Source organism: Phyllobates terribilis, unplaced genomic scaffold (genome assembly GCF_046119375.1).
Source record: "Phyllobates terribilis strain yellow unplaced genomic scaffold, ASM4611937v1 Scaffold_10__3_contigs__length_209671492, whole genome shotgun sequence".
NCBI lineage: Eukaryota > Metazoa > Chordata > Amphibia > Anura > Dendrobatidae > Phyllobates > Phyllobates terribilis.
The window spans coordinates 144,916,979-144,941,450 of record NW_027362770.1 but is presented as its reverse complement, the minus strand read 5'-3'; the positions used below and the strand labels follow the sequence as shown (position 1 = coordinate 144,941,450).

The following is a 24,472-nucleotide window of genomic DNA, read 5'->3' as shown; positions in this document are numbered from 1 at the left end:
ACAATTTGCTTTTTGGGGAAGGGCAGTGACTTTCTTTCTTGTCTCGTTAAACTTTTTCTTTTTTTCAATAACTTTTTGTAACTGTTTTTCACTATAAGTTAGGACTTCAATGACTACAGTACAGAGCGAGTGTAATGAGCGATCGCTGCAAACTGTTCTGTGGGAAAGAAACTGAAAGCCTTTAACAAATTAACCCTAATTTTATGTTTGGGAACACTTGTCCAGTGCTTAGATCTTCAGCCTATGGGTACTGTAAAGTTTCCTCTCCACTCTCAGTCACTGAAAGAGTCTCCTTTTTATCTGCCATACCACGCCCCGGGGTGGGGATATGTGGGCTGCCAGTCCCATCCATCTCTCTGACTGCTCGTAAACCCGGCCCTTGACATGCCCTATACTATATGCGCTGGAGCCTGCTTTTCTGGGCTTATATCACCAAAGCTGCCAACCTCAGTGATACATATCTCCCCTCAAGGACCTGTTTGGTGGCAATTTTACAGTACATACAATGATTCTAAGAGGTACTCATAATGTGCTAATCCATGGGGATGCAAACACTGTGATTTTGTGTTATGTTTATTTTTGTTTTAATCCACATCACAATCAGTATTATAACAAAAAAATCAGAATTCTTTATTTTAGATTCACACTTCCTGTTCTGTACAGATGACTTTTTACTAGTCTCACTATCATCACAGACAAGATTGCAATTACTGGGCTTCTATACAAAAGATAAAATACAGAATAGACATAGATAAAGATAGAGTATAGATAGTTATAGACATAGTGTATAGATAGTCAACAGACATTATGGTCAGTCTATTGACACTAATGTCGTTATACCCAATAGAAAGTTGAATTCTTAAATTTGTGTAAAAATTGTGCCCCTTCTTTTTAGCTATCATCAGAGGTCATAGTAATTATTGACAAAACAGAACTCATCAGCTTTCCCCCATCTCACTCAACCCCCCAACAGACCTGTCCATCAAAGTCATTGGCTGCTAACTCTCCCCAGTCCCGCAAGCTCGCTGCCTTGGGGTAACCCTTGACTCTGATCTCTCAAACCTCATATCCAAGCCCTTTCCACTTCCTGCTGACTCCAACTCAAAAATATCTCCCGGATCCGCACATTTCTCAACCAAGAATCTGCAAAAACACTAGTGCACGCCCTCATCATCTCCCGCCTCAACTACTGCAACCTCCTGCTCTGTGGCCTCCCTTCCAACACTCTTGCACCCCTCCAATCTATCCTAAACTCTGCTGCCTGACTAATCCACCTGTCCCCCACTATTCCCCGGCCTCTCCTCTCTGTCAATCCCTTCACTCGCTCCCCATTGCCCAGAGACTCCAGTTCAAAAACCTAACCATGAAATACAAAGCCATTCACAACCTGTCTCCTCCATATATCTCTGACCTAGTCTTCCGGTACTTATCTGCACGCAACCTCCGATCCTCACAAGATCTCCTTCTCTACTCCCCTCTTATCTCCTCTATCCACAATCACATACAAGATTTCTCCCGTGCTTCCCCCTTACTCTGGAACTCTCTACCCCAACACATCAGACTCTCGCCTACCGTGGAAACCTTCAAAAGGAACCTGAAGACCCACCTCTTCTGACAAGCCTACAACCTGCAGTAGCCCTCACTCCACCATTCACTGCACGACCAGCTCTACCCTCACCTACTGTATCCTCACACATCCCCTGTAGATTGTGAGCCCTCGCGGGCAGGGTCCTCTCCTCTACTGTACCAGTTATCGACTCGTTTTTGTTCAAGATTATTGTACTTGTTTTTTATTATGTATACCCCTTTTCACATGTAAAGTGCCATGGAATAAATGGCGCTATAATAATAAATAATAATAATAATAATAATTAGACTATCCAGCCTGCATATCCTTATTAATATTCCACATTATCTATCCGAAACAGTCCTATTATTGTCAGCCATATTGGTTATTACCTAGCTTAATAAAATATCACATGACTATTTCCTCCTCTGTTTTTTTCGCAGGAAGTGATCCTGAAAAGAGCCGCAGATCTGGTAGAAGCATTGTACGGGATGCCACATAATAATCAGGTACAAAGTCACATTATCACTAGTCTGCACATATGTAAACTAGTTCCTTTTGTAAAATTATCTAGAAAAGTCTGGAAATTCCAAGGGGTCAGGGCAGAGGCCAACTATGAGCTCGTAGGGCCCACAGCGGCAGGATACCGGCTTTACAAATCTGATATTTATTAGTGAGAATATTGAGGATGACTGTGGGACTTTCCAGAAACTGTGAACCCACCTGTTCCTGATCACCCCCCTCGCTGTCTCTTCTTACGTTTCCTGAATTACTGTTATTACAAAAAGTGAAATTGAACCGCTCGTCATCGGGCAATTTTATATGACTATAATCTGAACTCATCCCCTATGTTATATTATTCCCTCAGGAGAAATGTTTGTACGGTATATTGCAATACAGTTAAGACACAATTGGATAGTTGTTCCATCATGCCTGTGGTCCCAAGAACATTTCCACCTGAAATAATAAAGTCCACGTGTCTTTCTCATCATGTTCTGCCATAATCCCCTATAGGATCGCTCGGGGACTTAAATCTGGTGATTTTTGCTTTTTTTGGCAGCGATTGTATTATTATTGGTGCCACTTGGTTCAATTTTTTCCTTTCTTTTTAACCATGTTGCGTCTTTACTCAGGAAATTATTCTTAAGAGAGCGGCTGACATTGCCGAGGCGTTGTACAGCGTTCCCAGGAACCACAGCCAGCTCCCAACTCTAGCCAACTCTTCTGTGCACCCCAGCATGATGGGAGTCAACTCCTTCAGCGGCCAACTTGCCGTTAATGTGTCAGAGCCATCACAAGTCACCAACCAGGGTAAGAAGGCAACAAGCAAATAAATATGGGCTTAACCGTCCAATTACAGATTCAAGCTCCTCCATTATGCATCTCATGAATTTGTATGTTCGTGCCCTATAGCAATACCTTATTAGCACTACTATTGATGTCACAATACTATCACTTTTCAGGTTTCTCTCGCAATACAAGCAGCGTGTCCCCACATAGCTATGCCCCCAGCACCACCCCTCAACAGACCAACTACAGCTCCGTCACCACCAGCATGAATGGCTATGGAAACACGGCTATGTCCAATCTTGCCGGATCACCCAGTTTCCTTAATGGCTCTGCCGCCAACTCACCTTATGCCAGTAAGTGGTTTTTTTTTTACAACTTTTGGATAAAAATAAGATGCAAAACCTTATGTATGAAACAATATTTGCACAAAAATTGCTTGTCCAAAAATATAATACACATCAAAGTTCCTGGTCAAGTTTTTTGTCAAGTAAATAAAGATCAGGGTTCATGATGCTGATGTTCTTCCTCCTATTACTCCATTTAAATGACCATAGTCTTGGTCAAGTAGATAACGTTGAGGGTTCATGGTGCTGATCTCCTTTCTCCTACTACTCCACTTACCTGACCACAATCATGGTCAAGCAGATAACGTTGAGAGTCCATGGTGCTGATGTCCTTCCTCCTACTATTTCACTTACTTGACCATAATCTTGGTCATGCAGATAATGTTGAGGGTTCATGATGCTCATGTCCTTCCTCCTACTACTCCACTTATTTGACCATAATCTTTGTCAAGTAGATAACATCGGGGATTCATGATGCTGATCTCCTTTCTCCTACTATATTTATTTGAGCACAATCTTTGTCAAAGAGATAATTTTGAAGGCCCATGGCACAGATGTCCTTCCTCCTACTACTCCATTTACTTGACCACAATCTTGGCCAAGCAGATAATGTTGAGGATTCAGGGTGCTGATGTCCTTCCTCCTATTAAGCCATTTACTTGACTAAAATCTTGACCAGGACCCTTCAAGGCCTTGACCACAATCTTGACCAGGATCCCTCATGGCCTCCACCTGGTTATAATTACATTTTAAAAGGTCTCAGGTCTTAGCTGAAACTAAAGATTTGTCAAATTGTCTTGCTGAGTTTCTCTTATATTTCTGTTGCAGTAGTTCCATCTAGTCCCACAATGGCTTCTTCCACCAGCCTACCATCCAACTGTAGCAGTTCCTCTGGGATTTTCTCTTTCTCCCCAGCCAATATGGTGTCGGCCGTAAAACAGAAAAGCGCTTTTGCTCCAGTGGTCAGACCACAAGCGTCTCCACCACCCACCTGCACCAGTTCAAATGGCACCAGCCTACAAGGTGAGTGGAAACTTCTGCACAAACTCTTTCATGAATTAGATTAAGGCAATGATTGAGACCATGATCACCAGAGATATCAATACATGGTCCATACACCTAAAAAATATTATGACTTTTTATTTTTTTATTTTGTTGGCCTCAAACGGTGAGGAGTTAATATTTCTGACAAAGAACAAATGTCAAATTAAAAGGATGAAAATGTAGGAGTCACTTCCAACAGGACCTAGAACCTGTAGAAACAGAAAGGAGCCCTCGTAAAGTAATTAACAGCATGGAAATTTTTCATTTTTACAATAGATTATAATTTAAAATGGACATTTTTTTACCTTATTTTGAATGATCCAAGATTTTGAGGAGATAAGAGTTGGTGGACATTTGCCAATCAGTATACACATAGGACTAACGCAAAAAGTTTCAGGTATAGGTCTTTTTCTACATTTTTCTTATTTCCTATTAGAAAAGGGTGTCTTATAGGATAGTAATGTACAAATATGTTTATGTGTGCAGAAAGTTTATTGGTTATACTCCTAGATTAATATTAGTATTCTCATTGCAAAAAGAGGCAGAAGTCTCCTTTTTAAATAGCAATTTCAGTTGCAATTAGCACTAAAATTAATGGCACCATAAAAAAAATCCTAAATAAAATGGAACATTTTTAAAACAAATTTTGCTAAATGCTTTATTATGAATTTTATTACAATTGTACCTTGAACTACAACATAGATTTACATTTGTTTGGGAGGTGCTTTTGTCCTGTCCTCATTGTAGCCTTCTGCTAAATAATGTATATACGGACTTATCAAAATTAGGAAAAAGAAAGTGACAACTGCCTGGTGCTCATTTCTAGCTCAGAAAAGTCGTCACTTTTTACCCATTTATTCATCTATTACCAATGACAAGCTGAGAAGAATAAACCTTTTTTTTTATCTGCTATAGTACCTACCACAATATTGTCCTCTATGGTGAAAAATATGAATCTTAAAGGAAACCTGTCATCTGTATTTTTTTCTACCTGGTGTAAATGGTGCTGTTCTCCTGAATCCGGTTTTGTTTTTCTTTCGTTCCTGCGCCTCTCCGTTCCTGAGATATGGCCTCCTCTTTTCCTGTATATAAATCTAGTATTGTTTGCCAAATGGGCATGATCTTCAAGAAAACGCCCACAGAAGAGAGTTAAGGACCACGCCCACTTGTCTACCAATGCTAGGTTTATATGCAGGAAAGAGATGGCCATATCTCAGGAACAGAGGGGCGTAAAAAGAAAAGAAAAACATCGCCGGATTCAGGAGAACGGCGGCATTTACACCAAGTGACAGCTTTTCTTTAAAAGAGAGACATATCTCTCTTTAAGAACACTTATAATACAAGGAAAGTAGTCTTCTAAAGACACAATTAGAATTAATATTCCACACACCAGCCACAGGAACACAATATAAACCCCTTCTTACAGGGTTTGTCATTATGCCATTTTTCCCAGTTCACTAATTTGCCCTTTTGTCTTCCCTCATCAGACCAGTCTTTTGTGGACACTGGCAAGTTCCTCAGTACAGGCTCTCTGCAGGGCTTGGCCTTCTCCTGAAGTATGTGACCAGTTCTTCCCATTTTCTGCTCCTGTCTTGTTTCTGTGTTCTGTCTGTGTCTATTGACTAGAGAGAAATGACCTGTATTCTTCTTACATATACACTTATTAGGGCCAAGGTAGAGTAGCTAAAGCCTACAACGAACTGTGTTTTTTATATTAAAAGTGGGGCACACTGGCCAACTCATGACTATATTCGAACAGTAGACACAGAGGGACTGACTACTTGGCAGTCTTGCTTTCTAAAGTTGCAGAGAATGAATTGGTTAGTCATACACAGGGTTGTGAGCAGTATTGTCACCTAAATCCCTGCATCCCCAGATTAAAATAAAACCTGTCACCAGGTCAAAGTGTCCAGTTTTTGCTTTGACTTGATTCTTGCTGCTCTCCTGAGTATTGGAGAGTAATGCAGAGCTACCTAACGACACGCCCCAGAGGATCCTGTCCACCACGCCCCTTTGTAAAGACCTTAAAAATTAGTAGTACTTAAAAAGCCCCATATCTCTGGGAATAAGAGCAAAAACTGTCCACTTTACACCTGGTGACGGGTCTTCTTTGAACCTGATATGTGAAATGGGGAGGTTATTTAGAACCTTTTTGAAGATCCAAGTAGTCAACTTAATCTTCCACCTACCATAGCATACAATCCCTTTAAGGACATTGTTAGTTTAGCTAAGACCCTAAATGACCAAAAAAAGCCACTGATACAAGACAATTACCATGTACAGTGGTGGCCAAAAGTATTGGCACCCCTGCAATTCTGTCAGATAATACTCAGTTTCTTCCTGAAAATGATTGCAATCACAAATTCTTTGCTATTTTTATCTTCATTTAATTTGTCTTCAATGAAAAAACACAAAAAGAATTGTCCTAAAGCCAAATTGGATATAATTCCACACCAAACCTAAAAAAGGGGGTGGACAAAAGTATTGGCACTGTTTGAAAAATCATGTGATGCTTCTCTAATTCGTGTAATTAACAGCACCTGTAACTTACCTGTGGCACCTAACAGGTGTTGGCAATAACTAAATCACACTTGCAGCCAGTTAACATGGATTAAAGTTGACTCAACCTCTGTCCTGTGTCCTTGTGTGTACCACATTGAGCATGGAGAAAAGAAAGAAGACCAAAGAACTGTCTGAGGACTTGAGAAACCAAATTGTGAGGAAGCATGAGAAATCTCAAGGCTACAAGTCCATCTCCAAAGACCTGAATGTTCCTGTGTCTTCCGTGCGCAGTGTCATCAAGAAGTTTAAAGCCCATGGCACTGTGGCTAACCTCCCTAGATGTGGACGGAAAAGAAAAATTGACGAGAGATTTCAACACAAGATTGTGCGGATGGTGGATAAAGAACCTCGACTAACATCTAAACAAATTCAAGCTGCCCTACAGTCCGAGGGTACTACAGTGTCAACCCGTACTATCTGTCGACGTCTGAATGAAAAGGGACTGTATGGTAGGATACCCAGGAAGACCCCACTTCTTACCCCGAGACATAAAAAAGCCAGGCTGGAGTTTGCCAAAACTTACCTGAGAAAGCCTAAAACATTTTGGAAGAATGTTCTCTGGTCAGATGAGACAAAAGTAGAGCTTTTTGGGAAAAAGCATCAACATAGAGTGTACAGGAAAAAAAAAGAGGCATTCAAAGAAAAGAACACGGTCCCTACAGTCAAACATGGCGGAGGTTCCCTGATGTTTTGGGGTTGCTTTGCTGCCTCTGGCACTGGACTGCTTGACCGTGTGCATGGCATTATAAAGTCTGAAGACTACCAACAAATTTTGCAGCATAATGTAGGGCCCAGTGTGAGAAAGCTGGGTCTCCCTCAGAGGTCATGGGTCTTCCAGCAGGACAATGACCCAAAACACACTTCCAAAAGCACTATAAAATGGTTTGAGAGAAAGCACTGGAGACTTCTAAGGTGGCCAGCAATGAGTCCAGACCTGAATCCCATAGAACACCTGTGGAGAGATCTCAAAATGGCAGTTTGGAGAAGGCACCCTTCAAATATCAGGGACCTGGAGCAGTTTGCCAAAGAAGAATGGTCTACAATTCCAGCAGAGCATTGTAAGAAACTCATTGATGGTTACCGGAAGCGGTTGTTCGCAGTTATTTTGGCTAAAGGTTGTGCAACCAAGTATTAGGCTGAGGGTGCCAATACTTTTGTCTGGCCCATTTTTGGAGTTTTGTGTGAAATGATCAATGATTTGATTTTTGCTTCATTCTCTTTTGTGTTTTTTCGTTGCAAGCAAATTAAATGAAGATAATAATACCAAAGAATTTGTGATTGCAATAATTTTCAGGAAGAAACTGAGTATTATCTGACAGAATTGCAGGGGTGCCAATACTTTTGGCCACCACTGTAGTTGGTTCAAATGGTGCACGTATACTTTATGTGCATGAGGAGGAGATGGGATGGGATGACACTTGTGACACCCTTGTTGATGTTCTGTGGCCACACTAAGATGAGCTCTAATACCGAACCGAATCTGGGGACTGATGTGGTGCTGTTTTAAAAGAAAGCAACCATGTTTTTCTAACTCAAGACAATCCATTTACATTAACTTTTGCTATGAAGCAGTGGTGTACCAACAATGGCGGAAGACCATGCAACCGATAGAGGGTCTGTGAGTTGAGGCATCTGTCCACTTCTCCCAATATCCACCATATATGTATGGCAGAAGTATAGAGGATTAGTATGAAGTGGGCTGAAAGTATTTTCAAGTTTAGGTAGGATAGGGGGGTGAAATCACTGGGACCCCTTTCAATCCCAAGAACTGGGGCTTCGAAGAGCCTCATGTGAATGAAGCGATGGTCGATCATGTGCACTGCCGCTCCTTTCATTCTTAATAGGACCACTGAAGATCACCAACCACTGCACTCAGCTGGTCTTTGGCACTGCCATAAGAATGAACAGAGCTGCAGTCCACATGATCGAGCTCCTTTCTTTTGACATGTAGCACCAGTTCTTGGGATTGGAGTGGGTCCAAGCGATAGGGAATAACTTCCAAACATGATAATCCCTCTTTAAGCTCTGCTTCCGCTCCATAACTGCTGGGTGTTGGCCATTATACACAGGAGAAGCCCACCAGTATCTGCTGCAATTTAACGTAGCTTTGATCGCAATGGTCTAACCCATTGGATGCTGTGGTGAACATTGACCATGGCATCTAAGTGGTAAGATGGGAATTGTTGTCATGGCTGCTGGGGTCCCACGAAGGGAAGGCTGATTTGGACCTTTGCTGTGGTGACCCAGAATGGCCCTACCATGGAGTAAAATCTTTTGCTTTCAAAGTATCCTCCTCTCTTGTTGATGAGGAATGAAGACCATTCCTTGAAGTAGGCAGATAATGGGAGTGATAGCACCAAATAGAGATGGTTTCCCTATTCTTGTAGAAGGAATATCATATGGTTAATGAGGCCAAGGGGGCATGATAGTGTTATGATCTAAGATGAGAGATAGAAGCCAGAGAACTTCATAGAAACAGGGTATCCATAGAAAGATTCTGTCACCTAATTAGCTATACGTTGACCATTAGGGTTTTCGGTCTGTGTCTGGAGGCCCATGGCAAGAATGAATCTGTAATCCCACAATCAGAGATATAGTTCTTGTTAAGCTGGTAATCCAAATTTCCTGGGGTCCAGACTGCCCATTACAGGCCACAATTTTTGGCATTGTTGAAAAGGTACAAAGTCACCCACTATAACCAGCTAGTTAGTAAAATATTCTTAATCAAACAACAAGAGAAGAGGGAAGGAGAGTCAGCTAACCAAAGTGGTGCTCACTTGAAACTGCGGCTGGGAGACATCACGCGGAGACGCCCTGGTCAGGGCTCAAGTAACTGAACAACAAGAAGAAGAGATCCTCCAGAGATGATAGGTTAAATCCAATATGCTACCAAGAATAAGGCATCATGCCGAAACGCGTCGGTTTTACTAATCCCTGTGGATTTGCCTGCATTTTTCTGCTTTTAACATATTGGATTAAACATTAAGCTTTATACTCACCTATCATCGCTGGAGGATCTCTTCCTAGCTGTTGGGTAAATTATCCTAGGACTCACAGATGAAGAAACCCAAACAATAGTGGGTCTAATGGTTAAACTGATTAAACTAGCGCTACTGATAGGATAATGCTGATCCAATTAGTTCCCAATTTATACAGAATAAATACATTTTTTGCCATTAAAGGGGATGTCCAGGCTTTTAACAAAAGTCTGCAGTCACTCTATATGACTGCACACTTCCGAATCCTCACATCGTGGTGCGCAGTATGTAATATGAGGAGTCTCCGATGCCGGCAGCAAGACCATGTGAACGGTTATGTGCGATATGCATACTTCCGGCTACATTCAGACTAGACGTGTTCTTTCAATACGAGTGAATTGCGTGCGGTCGTACATGTCTAGTTAGGATGTGACCGGGTGTATTTATATCAGACACTTGTGGTCACTTGACCACTCGGTCTCACCGCTGACCCGGGCGAATTCTAACAGCGCGCGATGAGAGGAATCACAAGTCTGCAGTCACATAGAGTGACTGCAAACTTTTGTGAAAAGCCTGGACAACAAGTTTGCTTCATTTGATGTAATTTGATAGCTTTTGACTGAAATAAAAGAAGAGTGACTACCTTCAGCAGATGTGTGGATTTCCATGAAAGAATTTACATTTGTCTTATTCACGATTCTGAAGAAATCCTAATTATCACATTTCTATATTTTTTCTTTATTTTCTAAATTTAAGTTTCACTTCATTGAATTATTCCTATTTATCTGGAGAAATGACATACTGAAGTGGAAATAAATGGAGTCAAGACCAATCAAATCCGTATTTAAAAGCAAAATGATAATGGACTGACCCAGATTAGTGATCCAATGGACTTTTTTTTTTAATAAGGTCAATTCCTGTAGAAATAGAAAATATATTAATAATGGCGGCCAAGACTCGAGAAAAGGCTTGACTCTTACTCAACTGCTGTCAGAGCCAGAATCATCACCAGTCAAATCTAGGCAGGGTCCATATAGGGATCTTGTTAAACATGTTCTATGGTTGTCAAGCTGAGGGTGAAGTAGACAAGGGGCCCATTGTGACTCTGCCATCCTGGTGCCCGCATATAATTTAAGTATAGTACCAATTCAGGTTTGGATTTTCTTCACCTTGGACAGCGGTTCACCTTCTTGCCCTTTCCCTGTATCTAAATGCTAACCAAGGAAAATTGGGTTTTTGGAGCCCCCCTAGTTACACTCCTGGAGATTGACTACTTGTTATGGATGGGGTTAGTTGCTAAAGACTGCTAGCTTTTATATAAGGTTCTCAGGCAGCATGGTCCAACAACCACTCTTAGATTGCCCATGTCTACAGTTCAAGGCTGAAATACATTGCGTTGACTACCAAAGGGGCAAAGACTTTTGGCGTTCAAACATTACAATACTCGTCCCTTCTTTAATTTGGTGATCGAGTTTCGATGCTCCATTAGTCCTTTCTGTAATTTTTTTTTCAAGGGGTCAGCATTTGATGGCAACTGTCAATCACTGGTCAAAAGCTGTTAGAGATGTTCGAATCTGCCCAGGTTCGAATTCGCAAATTTAGCAGGGAAATTCAATTTGTGTCAAAGTAATTCAACGTGAATTGAACGTTCCTTATTATGCTCTTTGGGTCTCTTCAGCTCTCTGGGCATAATACACGTAGGATGTAAAAAAAAAAAAAATTACATCACCCTAAACCTTTCCCAGCAAGCCCACGGGTTGTCCGGTACTCCGCACCTCTTCTTCTCTTTTGGCATACATCCTATTCATTCTGCACTTCACAGCCGGTTGTCCAGTACTCCACAACTCTCCTTCTCCTGTGGTGTACATACTATTCATTCTGCACCTCGCAGCCGGTTGTCCGGTACTCCGCATCTCGCCTTCTCCTGTGGCGTACATACTATTCATTCTGCACCTCGCAGCCGGTTGTCCGGTACTCCGTAACTCTCCTTCTCCTGTGGTGTACATACTATTCATTCTGCACCTCGCAGCCGGTTGTCCGGTACTCCGCATCTCGCCTTCTCCTGTGGCGTACATACTATTCATTCTGCACCTCGCAGCCGGTTGTCCGGTACTCCGTAACTCTCCTTCTCCTGTGGCGTACATACTATTCATTCTGCACCTCACAGCTGGTTGTCTGGTACTCCACAACTCTCCTTCTCCTGTGGTGTACATACTATTCATTCTGCCCCTCGCAGCCGGTTGTCCGGCACTCCGCAACTCTCCTTCTCCTGTGGTGTACATACTATTCATTCTGCCCCTCGCAGCCAATTGTCCGGTACTCCGTAACTCTCCTTCTCCTGTGGCGTACATACTATTCATTCTGCACCTCGCAGCCAATTGTCCGGTACTCCGTAACTCTCCTTCTCCTGTGGTGTACATACTATTCATTCTGCACCTCACAGCCAGTTGTCCGGTACTCCGCAACTCTCCTTCTCCTGTGGCGTACATCCTATTCATTCTGCACTTCGCAGCCGGTTGTCCAGTACTCCGCAACTCTCCTTCTCCTGTGGCGTACATACTATTCATTCTGCACCTCGCTGCCGGTTGTCTGGTACTCCACAACTCTCCTTCTCCTGTGGCGTACATGCTATTCATTCTGCCCCTCGCAGCCGGTTGTCTGGTACTCCACAACTCTCCTTCTCCTGTGGCGTACATACTATTCATTCTGCACCTCGCATCCGGTTGTCCGGTACTCCGCAACTCTCCTTCTCCTGTGGCGTACATACTATTCATTCTGCCCCTCGCAGCCGGTTGTCCGGTACTCCGCACCTCGCCTTCTCCTGTGGCGTACATACTATTCATTCTGCCCCTCGCAGCCAATTGTCCGGTACTCCATAACTCTCCTTCTCCTGTGGCGTACATACTATTCATTCTGCACCTCGCAGCCGGTTGTCTGGTACTCCACAACTCTCCTTCTCCTGTGGCGTACATGCTATTCATTCTGCCCCTCGCAGCCGGTTGTCTGGTACTCCACAACTCTCCTTCTCCTGTGGCGTACATACTATTCATTCTGCACCTCGCATCCGGTTGTCCGGTACTCCGCAACTCTCCTTCTCCTGTGGTGTACATACTATTCATTCTGCCCCTCGCAGCCGATTGTCCAGTACTCTACAACTCTCCTTCTCCTGTGGTGTACATACTATTCATTCTGCCCCTCGCAGCCGGTTGTCCAGTGTTCGCAAATCTCCTTCTCCTGTGGCGTACATACTATTCATTCTGCACCTCACAGCCAATTGTCCAGTACTCCATAACTCTCCTTCTCCTGTGGCGTACATACTATTCATTCTGCCCCTCGCAGCCGATTGTCCGGTACTCCGCACCTCGCCTTCTCCTGTGGCGTACATACTATTCATTCTGCCCCTCGCAGCCGGTTGTCCGGTACTCCGCACCTCGCCTTCTCCTGTGGCGTACATACTATTCATTCTGCCCCTCGCAGCCAATTGTCCGGTACTCCATAACTCTCCTTCTCCTGTGGCGTACATACTATTCATTCTGCACCTCGCAGCCGGTTGTCTGGTACTCCACAACTCTCCTTCTCCTGTGGTGTACATGCTATTCATTCTGCCCCTCGCAGCCGGTTGTCTGGTACTCCACAACTCTCCTTCTCCTGTGGCGTACATACTATTCATTCTGCACCTCGCATCCGGTTGTCCGGTACTCCGCAACTCTCCTTCTCCTGTGGTGTACATACTATTCATTCTGCCCCTCGCAGCCGATTGTCCAGTACTCTACAACTCTCCTTCTCCTGTGGTGTACATACTATTCATTCTGCCCCTCGCAGCCGGTTGTCCAGTGTTCGCAAATCTCCTTCTCCTGTGGCGTACATACTATTCATTCTGCACCTCACAGCCAATTGTCCAGTACTCCATAACTCTCCTTCTCCTGTGGCGTACATACTATTCATTCTGCACTTCGCAGCCGGTTATCCAGTACTCCGCAACTCTCCTTCTCCTGTGGCGTACATACTATTCATTCTGCACCTCGCAGCCGGTTGACCGGTACTCCACAGCTCTCCTTCTCCTGTGGCGTACATACTATTCATTCTGCACCTCGCAGCCGGATGTCCGCTGTCCGCAACTCTCCTTCTCCTGTGACGTGCATACTATTCATTCTGCACCTCGCAGCCGGTTGTCCGGTACTCCGCAACTCTTGTTTTCTCTTTCTTCTCTGCGCGCATCCTCTTCATTCTACACTTCAGTCAATTGCGGGGCTTCTGACGGCATGTAGGCCTCTGAAGTCTCTGTGTGCCGTGCTGTCGCAGTGCATGTCATGATGTCATGATGTTACGACATGCATTGCCTGAGGCCTAATCAGAACCTCAGGGGATGCACGCCAGAGAGTGAAGCAGACCGACAAGAGAAGATGAAAAGGAGAGGTGCAGAGGACTGGGCAGTGGACTGCATGGGTGATAAGACAGGTCTGTGGTGAGGTGAGTATTCATTTTATTTTTTACCTTTTACCATTTTCCCAGCATTTTGCTGAATATTTCTACAAATCTGTATTTTAGAGAATACTATTTTTTTTCCAAATTTGAGAAGAATTAAATTCTACTCAAATAAGTTCTCTCATCTCTATGATCTGTACTGTCATCTTGGAACCCATCAGTAAACAGTGCTTCGCCGCACATGATGGCTATGGCCTCTGATTGCCTGCAGTGGTCACATGCTGACTGATTGTAAACAGCTTCATTGTTGGATTGCCAAAAAAAAAGAAGGGATGAGAATTGTTGGTTTTGTTATTTTATATAACTTACAGGCCTTTATAAAACATTTCTGAAGGTTGGATAGCCTCTTTAATGGCCAAAGATGACTGTCGAAAGGGAAGAGCACAATGATTTAAAGATATATCCCACACCACTACGCACCCTTAAAACATTAGTGTTTGTTGTGTGTGGTTATTGTATTTGGGTGTAATTTTGTTGTGTCACGTTTTCTATGGTTTGTAGTGTTGGGTATTAAGAAAATCGCTAATGTTCACTTTCCTCTTTGTGCTCCTTTCTAGCTATCTCCGGCATGATTGCACCACCCATGTGAAGCAAATCAAGGAAAATCTCACCTGGGGGTACTTTGCTAAGAGAAATTCACCTCAAAAGTTTGGGAAGAACTTCTCTCAGTTTCTCTTTTTTTCTCTCTGATCGAGAGCAACTTTTAACTCAGGCCTCTGTACAGAGGAACCATAGAACTGCAGATGTACACAAATCAAGACTTATAGATCTAAGAAGTCTTTGTTGTCCAGGCCACCACCATCACGGATCTCTACGTTGCTCAGTGATGAGGACGTCTCAAAACAAGATCACAGAAATGAAGAAAATCCTTGGACATTCCTATTACAATTTTCCCTGTGCTTGAAGTAACTTATTAATGTCCATGGATAGATATGCACCATGAGCTTCTAAAGATATCCTTGTGGTTGATCAATTGAAAGAGTTTCAAACCAATCAAATGGATGGATCGTAGGAAACCAAGGATCTTCTCAAGAAGATCATAAAAGGGTCATGGGAAAAAAAAAGTACACTTTTTGCTATGAGTTTTGAAATTTTTTTTCAAATGTTGATGGAGATGATTGAGAGACAGGGGGTATTTTTTAGTTTTTGGGACAATGAATCTAGGTTATAAACAGAACAGAGGGTGCCACAGTATGGATCTTTTTTTTATTTCTTTCCATATTTCAAATCAAGTTTCCATCAATATATATTTTCCATTCATCACATCATTTTGGTCGACATTTTTTAATCTCATCTTTTTTTTATCAAACTGAGGTCAACCATCATCCCTATGACCTATTTTTAATAAGTATCGGGCATCTACTTGGTGGACCAATTCAGAGATGTCAAGACCTTTGCTTTGCCTCCCAGCACATATCATGGACACGTAGACGATTGCCCACATAGCCTTGGATTATCCAGAGTGTATATCTCTGTATCATGATTTGTCACAACTTCCTGCCTTTTCCATTTATGTTCAAGTGCAATTCACTAAAGAATGTTAGCCAATATTTTTATTTTTTTTATCTTTTTTTGTTTTTTTATTTTTTATGTTTTTTTATGTTTTTTTTTTTTTGATCAACTAATGCAAAGCAAGTGAGCTTTGGCCAATTAAGCACAAGTCAAGTAGGTTGCAGATTGAATCCCTTTGTTGAATGATAGTCAGTGGATGTCTCATTTTTCATACCCTCCTTTAGTTTTGATGTTGACCTTTCTATCAACTTATAAATAATGTATATGATTTTTTGACCTTATATTTTATTATTTTTTTAATTTGCCAAAATTAGAATCCTATTTATATGGGAAAAAAATATTTCATTTTTTTTTCTATTCTGCCAACACAAACAAATGTAAAAAAAAAACCAAACATATAAATATATATAACTTAGGAAATGAACAAAATGGGACACTGCCTCACACCTCACAACAGAAAAGGAAGGATTTTTAAAGATATCTTGTTTTTTTTTATTATTATTTTAAGGGGAATTTGTAAAATATCCATATAAATAATGTATTTAACTCTGGAATTTGTACAGCCCTTTACCCAGTTTATTTTATTGTGTACGTTAAAATGTGAAAAAGTGCCGACTGTTATTTTTTTTTACTATTGTTTCTTAAGCCTGGTGAACATTTTTTTTTCTTTTCCTCTTTTATCTTAATTTGTCATTTTACACTTTTATGTTAAAACAAAATTTGCTTTTTTTGACACACAAATTGACCTGTCTTTTTTTTTTATCATTGATTTTATACATTGAAACCTCTCTAACTTTAGTACGTCTTTACGCTGATGAAAGATTGTACTGTATGGTTGCTTCTGTTGCTCATATCAGCGCTATAGCTTTGAAGGTGCATTCAGTCTTTTTTGCTATGCAAATGTCTAATTTTAGCTAATTTTATTTCTCAGGTGCATTAAGACCCAATTGTTTTAGTTTGAAGATTCGGAAGCGTAGTTGTAGGCCAAATACACCCCAAGTTTAGCTTGGGTCTATACACTGCTGTGCTCACGCTGGAGGATGGGCTGAGTACTTCTGTCTCTTGGTTTGAGCAATCAGTGGGGAATTCAGGACCGGCACAAGACCACTGCAGCCAATCACCAGTAGCACAGTCGGTATGTGAATGCTGAGGCCAATGATTGGCTACAACCCCTTAAAATAATATAATTCTGGCCATCAGCTGCCACCACTTGCATAGGAGATTATTAGTTACATGTTTTATATAACACTTATTAAAGAGGTTTACTTAGGTCATAAGGTGATGGCTAGAGTTGAGCATAAAGGATCTTTGTCCAGTGGTAACGTCGGCAATCCGAGATCGCCAAACCACATCTACTTGCCGTCATCACTTAGTGATCGCGGAGCAACGTCAACTGTTGCATCAGAAGATGCCGACAGGTAGGAAGTCCAGCAACCAATATGGCAACTGGAGCATGGTCCTGAGAAACTTTGTACTCAACCCTACTTATAGTCTACTGCTAGGACAGGCCACCACCTTATTGTCTTTGAGGGGTCCAAAGAATGATGAAGATAGAGAACTGATTTAGTGTTGCATCCCCTACGAAATTTTCCCTAACCGGTAGCTCTCCAGACAGCCAGACTGTGCAAAAAACCAATACTGCCAGATTGCTGAAAATATGGCCCTAGTCCAGCGCTGCGTTCTCCTTCATCCTTAAGATCAGAGGTTGGACTAGACCATTTATGAAGTGATGGCATATCACTAGGTATAAGCCATGACTTTCGGAGATGAGAATACCCCTTCGAACATTGTGTCGTAAGCTAAGCATCCTCTAGTGGTGGCAGGAAATACGAAGCTGTAAAGATACTTCAAGAAAGTAATTAGCAAAGAAAGTTGGCCAAGACGGCCAAGTGAGCACCATAGCACCAAGTCTAGACCTTGGTGAGCACCATAAAAACTTGAAGCAAACTGACCACATCTCCATCTGGGGCTAGGATCAAGTTGAAAACTAGTTTTGGACAGTCATATAATGCTGAATTTTTAAGACATTTGTGCTAAGACTGAATGCACCTAAATGAGGTACTAAGCAAATGACTCTGATGGGCTGAATGTTGGTTTGTCCTCCTCTCATCATATGCATGATCATAGAATGTGGGTAGGGTTTTTTTATACAAAGGGTGCACATACTTTCGTTCAGAAGTCTGCTCGAATATTTTACCCGTGTCTTTCACATGAATAGAAACCAGCAGTTTAAATGCCTTAATGCAAATCATGTCCATTCAACATGTATCTTACCCTCTTCCCATCACCATCATCACCCAGAACAAAAACCACTGGAAAAGCACAAGAGAAACATGTTTTCGCAATTCAAAGAAGACAAATCTTTTTTTTTTCATAGATACAGAATACGTAGTTTGGGAATGAATGCCCAAGGCACTGTTGTGGGATCTATTTGATTAAATTAAATACGGGATGAAGGTTTGATTAAAAAAAATGGATATAAATATATATATTAGCTCAAAATTCAACAACTATCTTTGAACTAAGTTGTGAATTATGATGGCAGCCATTTTTCAAAATAGAAAGTAGGCACACGAGAAATTCTGGACTACCCATACCTCTTCAACATTAACATATTCCAATCATTGGCCACCTCGTGTATCATTGAAGTTGGTCCCATACCTACCAACATTATGGTTCATAAGATAGGAAGTTAAAGGCACGAACCAAAGGCCGCCTCTGGAATGAGTCAAACTGAATGGGAACTCCAACTTTTGTGCAAGTTTATCCCACGTCTTTGGATAAGCCCATATTTGCCAGGATTGTTTTTGAAATTTAGGACAATCCCATCAAATTCGAGGCCTAAATTCCAACTCTTGGAGCTTTCAACACACAAAGTAGTCTTGAGGCATGTTCTGTAGCTGGCTAAACAATCAAAAGCTGTCAAAGACACTGGAAGTAATCTTAAACTGGCCAAGCGTGGCATTACATAGACCCTGTCATATCAGGGATCTTGGAGGTGGAGGTCCCTATAGCGGTCACTTTTTAAGTCAATAGTCCCTTTCCAAGTCTCTTAATTTCATACTTGCCAACATTTGGGCAAGCCCTTTCAGGCAATATAGAATGCAGACCTAAAAAATGTCCCCCATAGCCAAGCGCTTTTTCATACTACAAAAAAAAAAACCCTTCAAAAGCCCTGCTTTCAAGGGATTTTGGGAGGATTCAGCAGTGCCAGGAAGATGTGCTAGTTCTTTCAGGAGTCTGGGAGTTCTCCTCTTTTTTCGGGATCCTCCCGGATGTTCCAGGAGAGTTGACAAGTATACTTTATTTATGTATGAGGACTATATAGTTGGCCAACTGTTCAGTCCAGACCTGATCACCATTATTTTTGGCTGTTTATAGGACATTTCAAGTCAGACCATTTTTTTCCTGTTCCATGTGCCCAGAGATAGGTCACCGTCCTACATTGTACAAGAATATAAATAGTAATTTATAATTTTATACTATTTTAATAGGTATTTAATAGGTGATCGAGTCAATATAGATCGGCTGATAATAGATGTCAAGGGAGATAGTAAAACAGAACATAATGGTATTCAATGGATAATAGAATTAGTCCTGATGTCTTAAAGGAAGTCTGTACATCCTTTATTGTTGGTCATTTCTTATGAAAAACAAGAAAAGTATGTGACCTTGAGTTAATTTAGGTCATAAAATGCTCCCCACACCCATTAACAAAAGAGGATCTGTAGCCTTTACCATATAAATACTATATACAGAATTGTAGGTCATGATCTAAGACTGGATCCCACCACTGGATCATACCAACTGCTACGTAGAGTTATTGGTCTATCTAAGTTCCTCACAAAGTCATTTTGGAAGTACACAAAATTGCCCATATGGGCCAATTGTTGGTTGACACTGTAGGCCATGATCTAAGACTGGATCTCACCACTTGACCATGCCAACTGCTACGGTTAGTTATTGGTCTATCTAAGTTCCTTACAAAGTCATTGTGGAAGTACACAAAATTGCCCATATGGGCCAATTGTTGGTTGACACTATGGCTCTACAACAACTCCTGCCACCCATCATCTTCCAACAGCTATCATGGTACTCTGGATGTTACGATCTTGAGACAGCTAGGACAAGAAATGGTCATTTGCCCCAAGACATACACCTACAAAGAATGTAAATAAGCTCAGGATAATTGTACTTTTTTTTGTACATGGGGCTGTCACCATTAAAGCATGCAAACCTTTTAATACTGAGTGGTCCCAAAAAACGAATTTTGGTTCTCCAGAAACCACGGTTATGCTTACAAAAACGTACATGGGCCTAGCTCTCACAATGTTACATGGCTGTTTGAGTTTCGAGGGGTTGATTTTCCATCATGTACATATACAAAATACAATGGAAATGTCTGCATTTTATCCTTACGTATGAATCTCACCTTTTAAATAGGAGCACTGTACAGTTCTGATGAAACAATAGAGATTCTTCTAATTTTTTTGCTAAAAAAAATTTGAAGCTGTAAAAATTTTTTGACTTTCACAATGTTTAATTAAAGTTACTTCCTGTCTGTGTATCTCGACTTTCACTTTTTTTTTTTTCTTATTAAATAAAGTTTTCCCGATTAAGCTCGGTCTGCCAGCCATGCTGAAATTGTGCTGGCCTGAATATACCTACATAATTGGTCTTCCAGAAGAACACATAAAATCTACATTTCAAGCCTCATCGAGTCCTAAAAAAATAACACAGTGAGGAAAGGAGAGAAGGGGGATGGTGCTGCAGTTTCTTGTGCTCTTAGTATAAAAATACCCCAATTCATAGGTTGGACATATAGGGCCCGATTCATTATTGTACCTTTTTTTGTTAAGTTTTTGGTGTTTTTTTCCTTATTATCCTTTTAACTTTTCCTGTTTTAGTCTATTATATAAGTGTTTGCTTTTATTTTTTTTATGTTCGTCATTGTTTCCAGCTGATATTGCTGATTCATCAATTACAAATTTTTAAAAAGTTGCAAAATTTTTGTGCAAATGTTCTCCAGTCCCCCCAGCTCCCCCAGGAGGGAGTTTAAGAACGGCTGAATTTTTGCAAAAATTTTGCATCATTTTAGCGAAACATACAACTTTTTCTGCTAAAATGTCACACAAAATGTAAAAGACAAAAATGAAGAGAATTTTTGATTTTGTGCAAAATTCATGATCCACGTGAGCCAGTTTGAAGAATTTTGGGGCAAAAAACATCTACGCAAAACTACAAGACCAAAAAAGAAACATTGTTAAACAAATGCAAACAATGAATCAAGGTCCATAATTTCTGACTCTGCTATACCTAATACATGTCCATAGTTGGATAAGAAGGTGTAATAATTTTGTTTTAGCAACACTAGGTATTTTCAATGTATACAGCGATTAGGAAGGCGGAGCTAGTAAATAACCCTCTCTGCCTTCTCTATGAGTAGTATGGCTGTGTCTGACATCTACCTCTCCTCTCCTGCAGCTGTACGATCTTGTGCAACTGCTTTCTCTGCAAAGATGTTTTAGAAACATCATTGAAGAGAAATATTCAGCCTTCCAGACTGGGCGGTCCCTGTTTGTAGCTCAAGTTTTCATTCACTTTATGTGACTGCAGACTTCTGAATCCTCACAGCACAAGGTGTGCGCACTGTCAGGATTCTCTGGTCCAGGTGGGCATATGACCATAAGTATGTAATTTTTAATACATGTGGTCATGTGTCAACTAAACGTGTGGCCTTGCTCATTACAAGTGAATTGACCAAAGCCAGACACGTCTAGTCGGAATGTGTCCGGAAGTATGCAAATCAGACACATTGCCACCTGCTCCCGGCGCCGGAAAATCCTTACAGTGCGTATTGTGCTCTCTACGATAATTCACAAGTCTGCACTCACATATAGTGACGGCAGAATTGAGCCCCAAGCCTGGACAACTCATTTAAACCACATGTCCACCTTTAAAAGCCATTTTATACTTTCCATATACTTGAGTACAAGCATTAAATGATGTATTTTTAACTCCTGACTTACAGTCTATTTCATAGAACAAAACTGAATTCATAATTCTGAACGCTCCAGAGCTGAAATCCACCAAAATTCCTTCCTGGCTCATTGTTTGTGACGCTTCCCCTGGGCCGTGGGGTACTCGGTAGCCGGGCCTGTCATTGCTAGGGGAGATGTCACAGTGGCGGTGACCCGGTCCGTGACCCAGGGCGGTCAATAAAAGTGGTTTTAAAGAAAAGGATTATAGTTTTTATGTTTAATGTTCGTGACGCCACCTGTGGTATGCGGCAAAAGGGAGCCGCCGCTGCGGAGCAGGTCCTCTGGAGCTGTTGTTAATGCAGCAGAGTTGGTTCAGCTCTCCACAGGTAGAGCTTAGCTCCAGGGCGGTGATGGTTAATGATGAAGTAACTGTTGTTGTGCAGTGTGGTGCAGGGGATGATGGTGCAGCAATAATTCACAGAGACAGTGGGGTGCAGTCTTCAGGGTTTACTCACGATTATCACGTTGCTCAGGGTTACAACTGTAGTTCATAACCACCCACATCATCCGGTGTTTACTCAGGGAGGGGTTCAGCAAACCCTCAGGTAATTCAAGAGCACTTAGCGGGACCCCGTTCTGTGTGCCCCTCCTGGTCGTCTTCCTGCGCTGGCTCTCACCCTGCTGCCCTGTGCCTCACAATCAGTGTACTAAGCCGGTGGCCTCGGATCATGTCGGGCGACGAGTAGTCCCCTGAATCTTATGCAGCCACCTTTACGGCAGCTGCACCTTGAAAGTACAGTCGCCTCTGGTTAGGTAGCTGAGCCTTGTAGTTCTCCACTAGTTAGGGGCCGGTCCCCTCTGCGGCCTGATCCCTCAACGTCCTTGTAGATTCGGGCGCACGGGTGGCTTCCCCTGGGATCCCCTCTGTTCCTCTTGGAGCCTTCCTCTGCCCCCGTCCTCTCTCACTCTCTTTCCTGGGCCTCTCTTACTAGGCCCCACTCCTCTCAACTCCTGCTTCAAGCACTGGAGACAGGAGCCTGGACCTCCTCCACTGCTCTCCTGAGCAGGACTGCCTGCTTCTAGATGGTTCCATTCCTTCTTATACTCTCACTTAAGTGCTCCCCTAAACTCCTTCCTCCACCCACACCCACTACATGGTTCCACCCTCCAGCTAGGGACCAGCGACTGTGCTCTCCCTTAGGAGTAATCTCGCCCTTCCCTCTCAAGTGGAGCGTAATGGATGCAAGTGTGTGGGTCCCGTGCAGTACTCCATCCATACCTGAGAGTGGGGCACCACACCTCTGGGTGAGATGCAGTACCTCTGTGGTGACTGAACCCGCAGGGGCGCCACATATGCACAGAGCTGGTTCTAGTGTTTTTTATTATTTTATTCTTGGATATAGTCAAAACATTCTTTCCAGTGCTGTACAGAGATAGTCATCACTCACCACCCATATTGGTCCCTGTCCTCATTGGGACTCACAATCTAAATTTTAAATTGACCTATTAGTAGTTTTTGGAGTGTAGTGTGAAAATGGTGTACCCAAAGGAAACCCACACAGACGTAAGGAGAACACATGATTTACATGTTGTCCTTTGTTGGATTCGAACCTTGTAAGTGTCTCTGCAACTATACACAGGAAACTGACACTTTCACTGCATTATCCGACCTCAGCTATGTTGTAAGGGAAGTTCTGTCAACATTCTTTTTGACTGATTCCAATAATACCAAGCAGAATTGTGAATACTGCTCTGCAGTTTGTAATGGGCTGGGTGATGGAACCACTGTGCCAAGACCCGAAGAGAGCATGGAGGGACGTGACTAAGTGCCACACCAAAGCTGACCCCAGATGCACGGCAACTGACGATACCGCGGTCCGAGGAGGACCCGGGGAGGCGAGACCAGGTGCTACACCAAGACTGAACTCGGGTACACGGCAGCTGACCCTTAAGGTATCTGGAACAGCCTGGTAGGAGAGTACAGCTGATATAGGCAGGCACAGCAGGAACACAGAAACCACAGATGCAGATGGGTCCGGCTGATATACAGACTGGCAAGATTGTCACGATGAGTGTCGATAGGTCCGGCAGATATACTGAAGGGCACTGCAGGTGAGGACGGGAACAGCTGGTATATGGACAGGCAGGTGCAGATGGGCACAGCAGAAATACAAGCAGGCATGTGCTGGCGGCCAAGGCTGGTATACAGGCAGGCAGGTGATCTAGAAGATATGACTGTTACACAGGTAGGCATGGCAGATGTGGATGTACTGGGCTGGTAGACTGGGATACGAACACTGGGGACCTGAGAACTAGCAAGCATGCCAGACTAACACATTGCTCAGGCATTTCCCATCAGGTGGCGGTGCCTTAAATAATAAGTGTATCCCAGCTATTGGCTAGGGACACTTTAGGACTTTGTGCTATCCCCTTAAGAAGGCAGGACCACGTGCGCCCTAAGCACAGTGCCCGGGGATCTGCGAGCCGTACACAAGCCCCAGGCAGTAGGACAAGGAGGAGGGAGAGCGGGACCGCGGCGGTGAGTGAGTCGGCGTCTCTGCTACTCAGTTTATTAGCACAGGCTGTATTTCGGGATCAGTACAAGAAAAAACAACAAAACAACTCGAAATTTTATTTACAAGATTGTTTCTAAATGTAAACTATAAACTATACAATAAGCATTTCTCTGATAGATAAACGTCTTGAGGA

At 42.4% G+C, this 24,472-nt stretch overlaps 1 protein-coding gene across 4 annotated transcripts in view; it reads left to right on the top strand.

Moving 5' to 3' along the window:
* Positions 1 to 20,349, top strand: part of EBF1 (EBF transcription factor 1) — a 490,083-nt gene extending 469,734 nt beyond the window's left edge. For 3 of the 4 annotated variants that reach the window (XM_073649881.1, XM_073649877.1, XM_073649879.1), the window contains exons 12-17: positions 2,011 to 2,076; positions 2,701 to 2,878; positions 3,031 to 3,210; positions 4,030 to 4,224; positions 5,733 to 5,801; positions 14,828 to 20,349. In XM_073649881.1, coding sequence (XP_073505982.1) covers positions 2,011 to 2,076; positions 2,701 to 2,878; positions 3,031 to 3,210; positions 4,030 to 4,224; positions 5,733 to 5,800 — 687 coding nt within the window. In that variant the 3' untranslated portion in view covers position 5,801; positions 14,828 to 20,349. The remainder of the gene's footprint in view (positions 1 to 2,010; positions 2,077 to 2,700; positions 2,879 to 3,030; positions 3,211 to 4,029; positions 4,225 to 5,732; positions 5,802 to 14,827) is intronic. The other variant, XM_073649880.1, reaches the window with a different exon arrangement.
* The last annotated feature ends 4,123 nt before the right edge of the window (positions 20,350 to 24,472 follow it).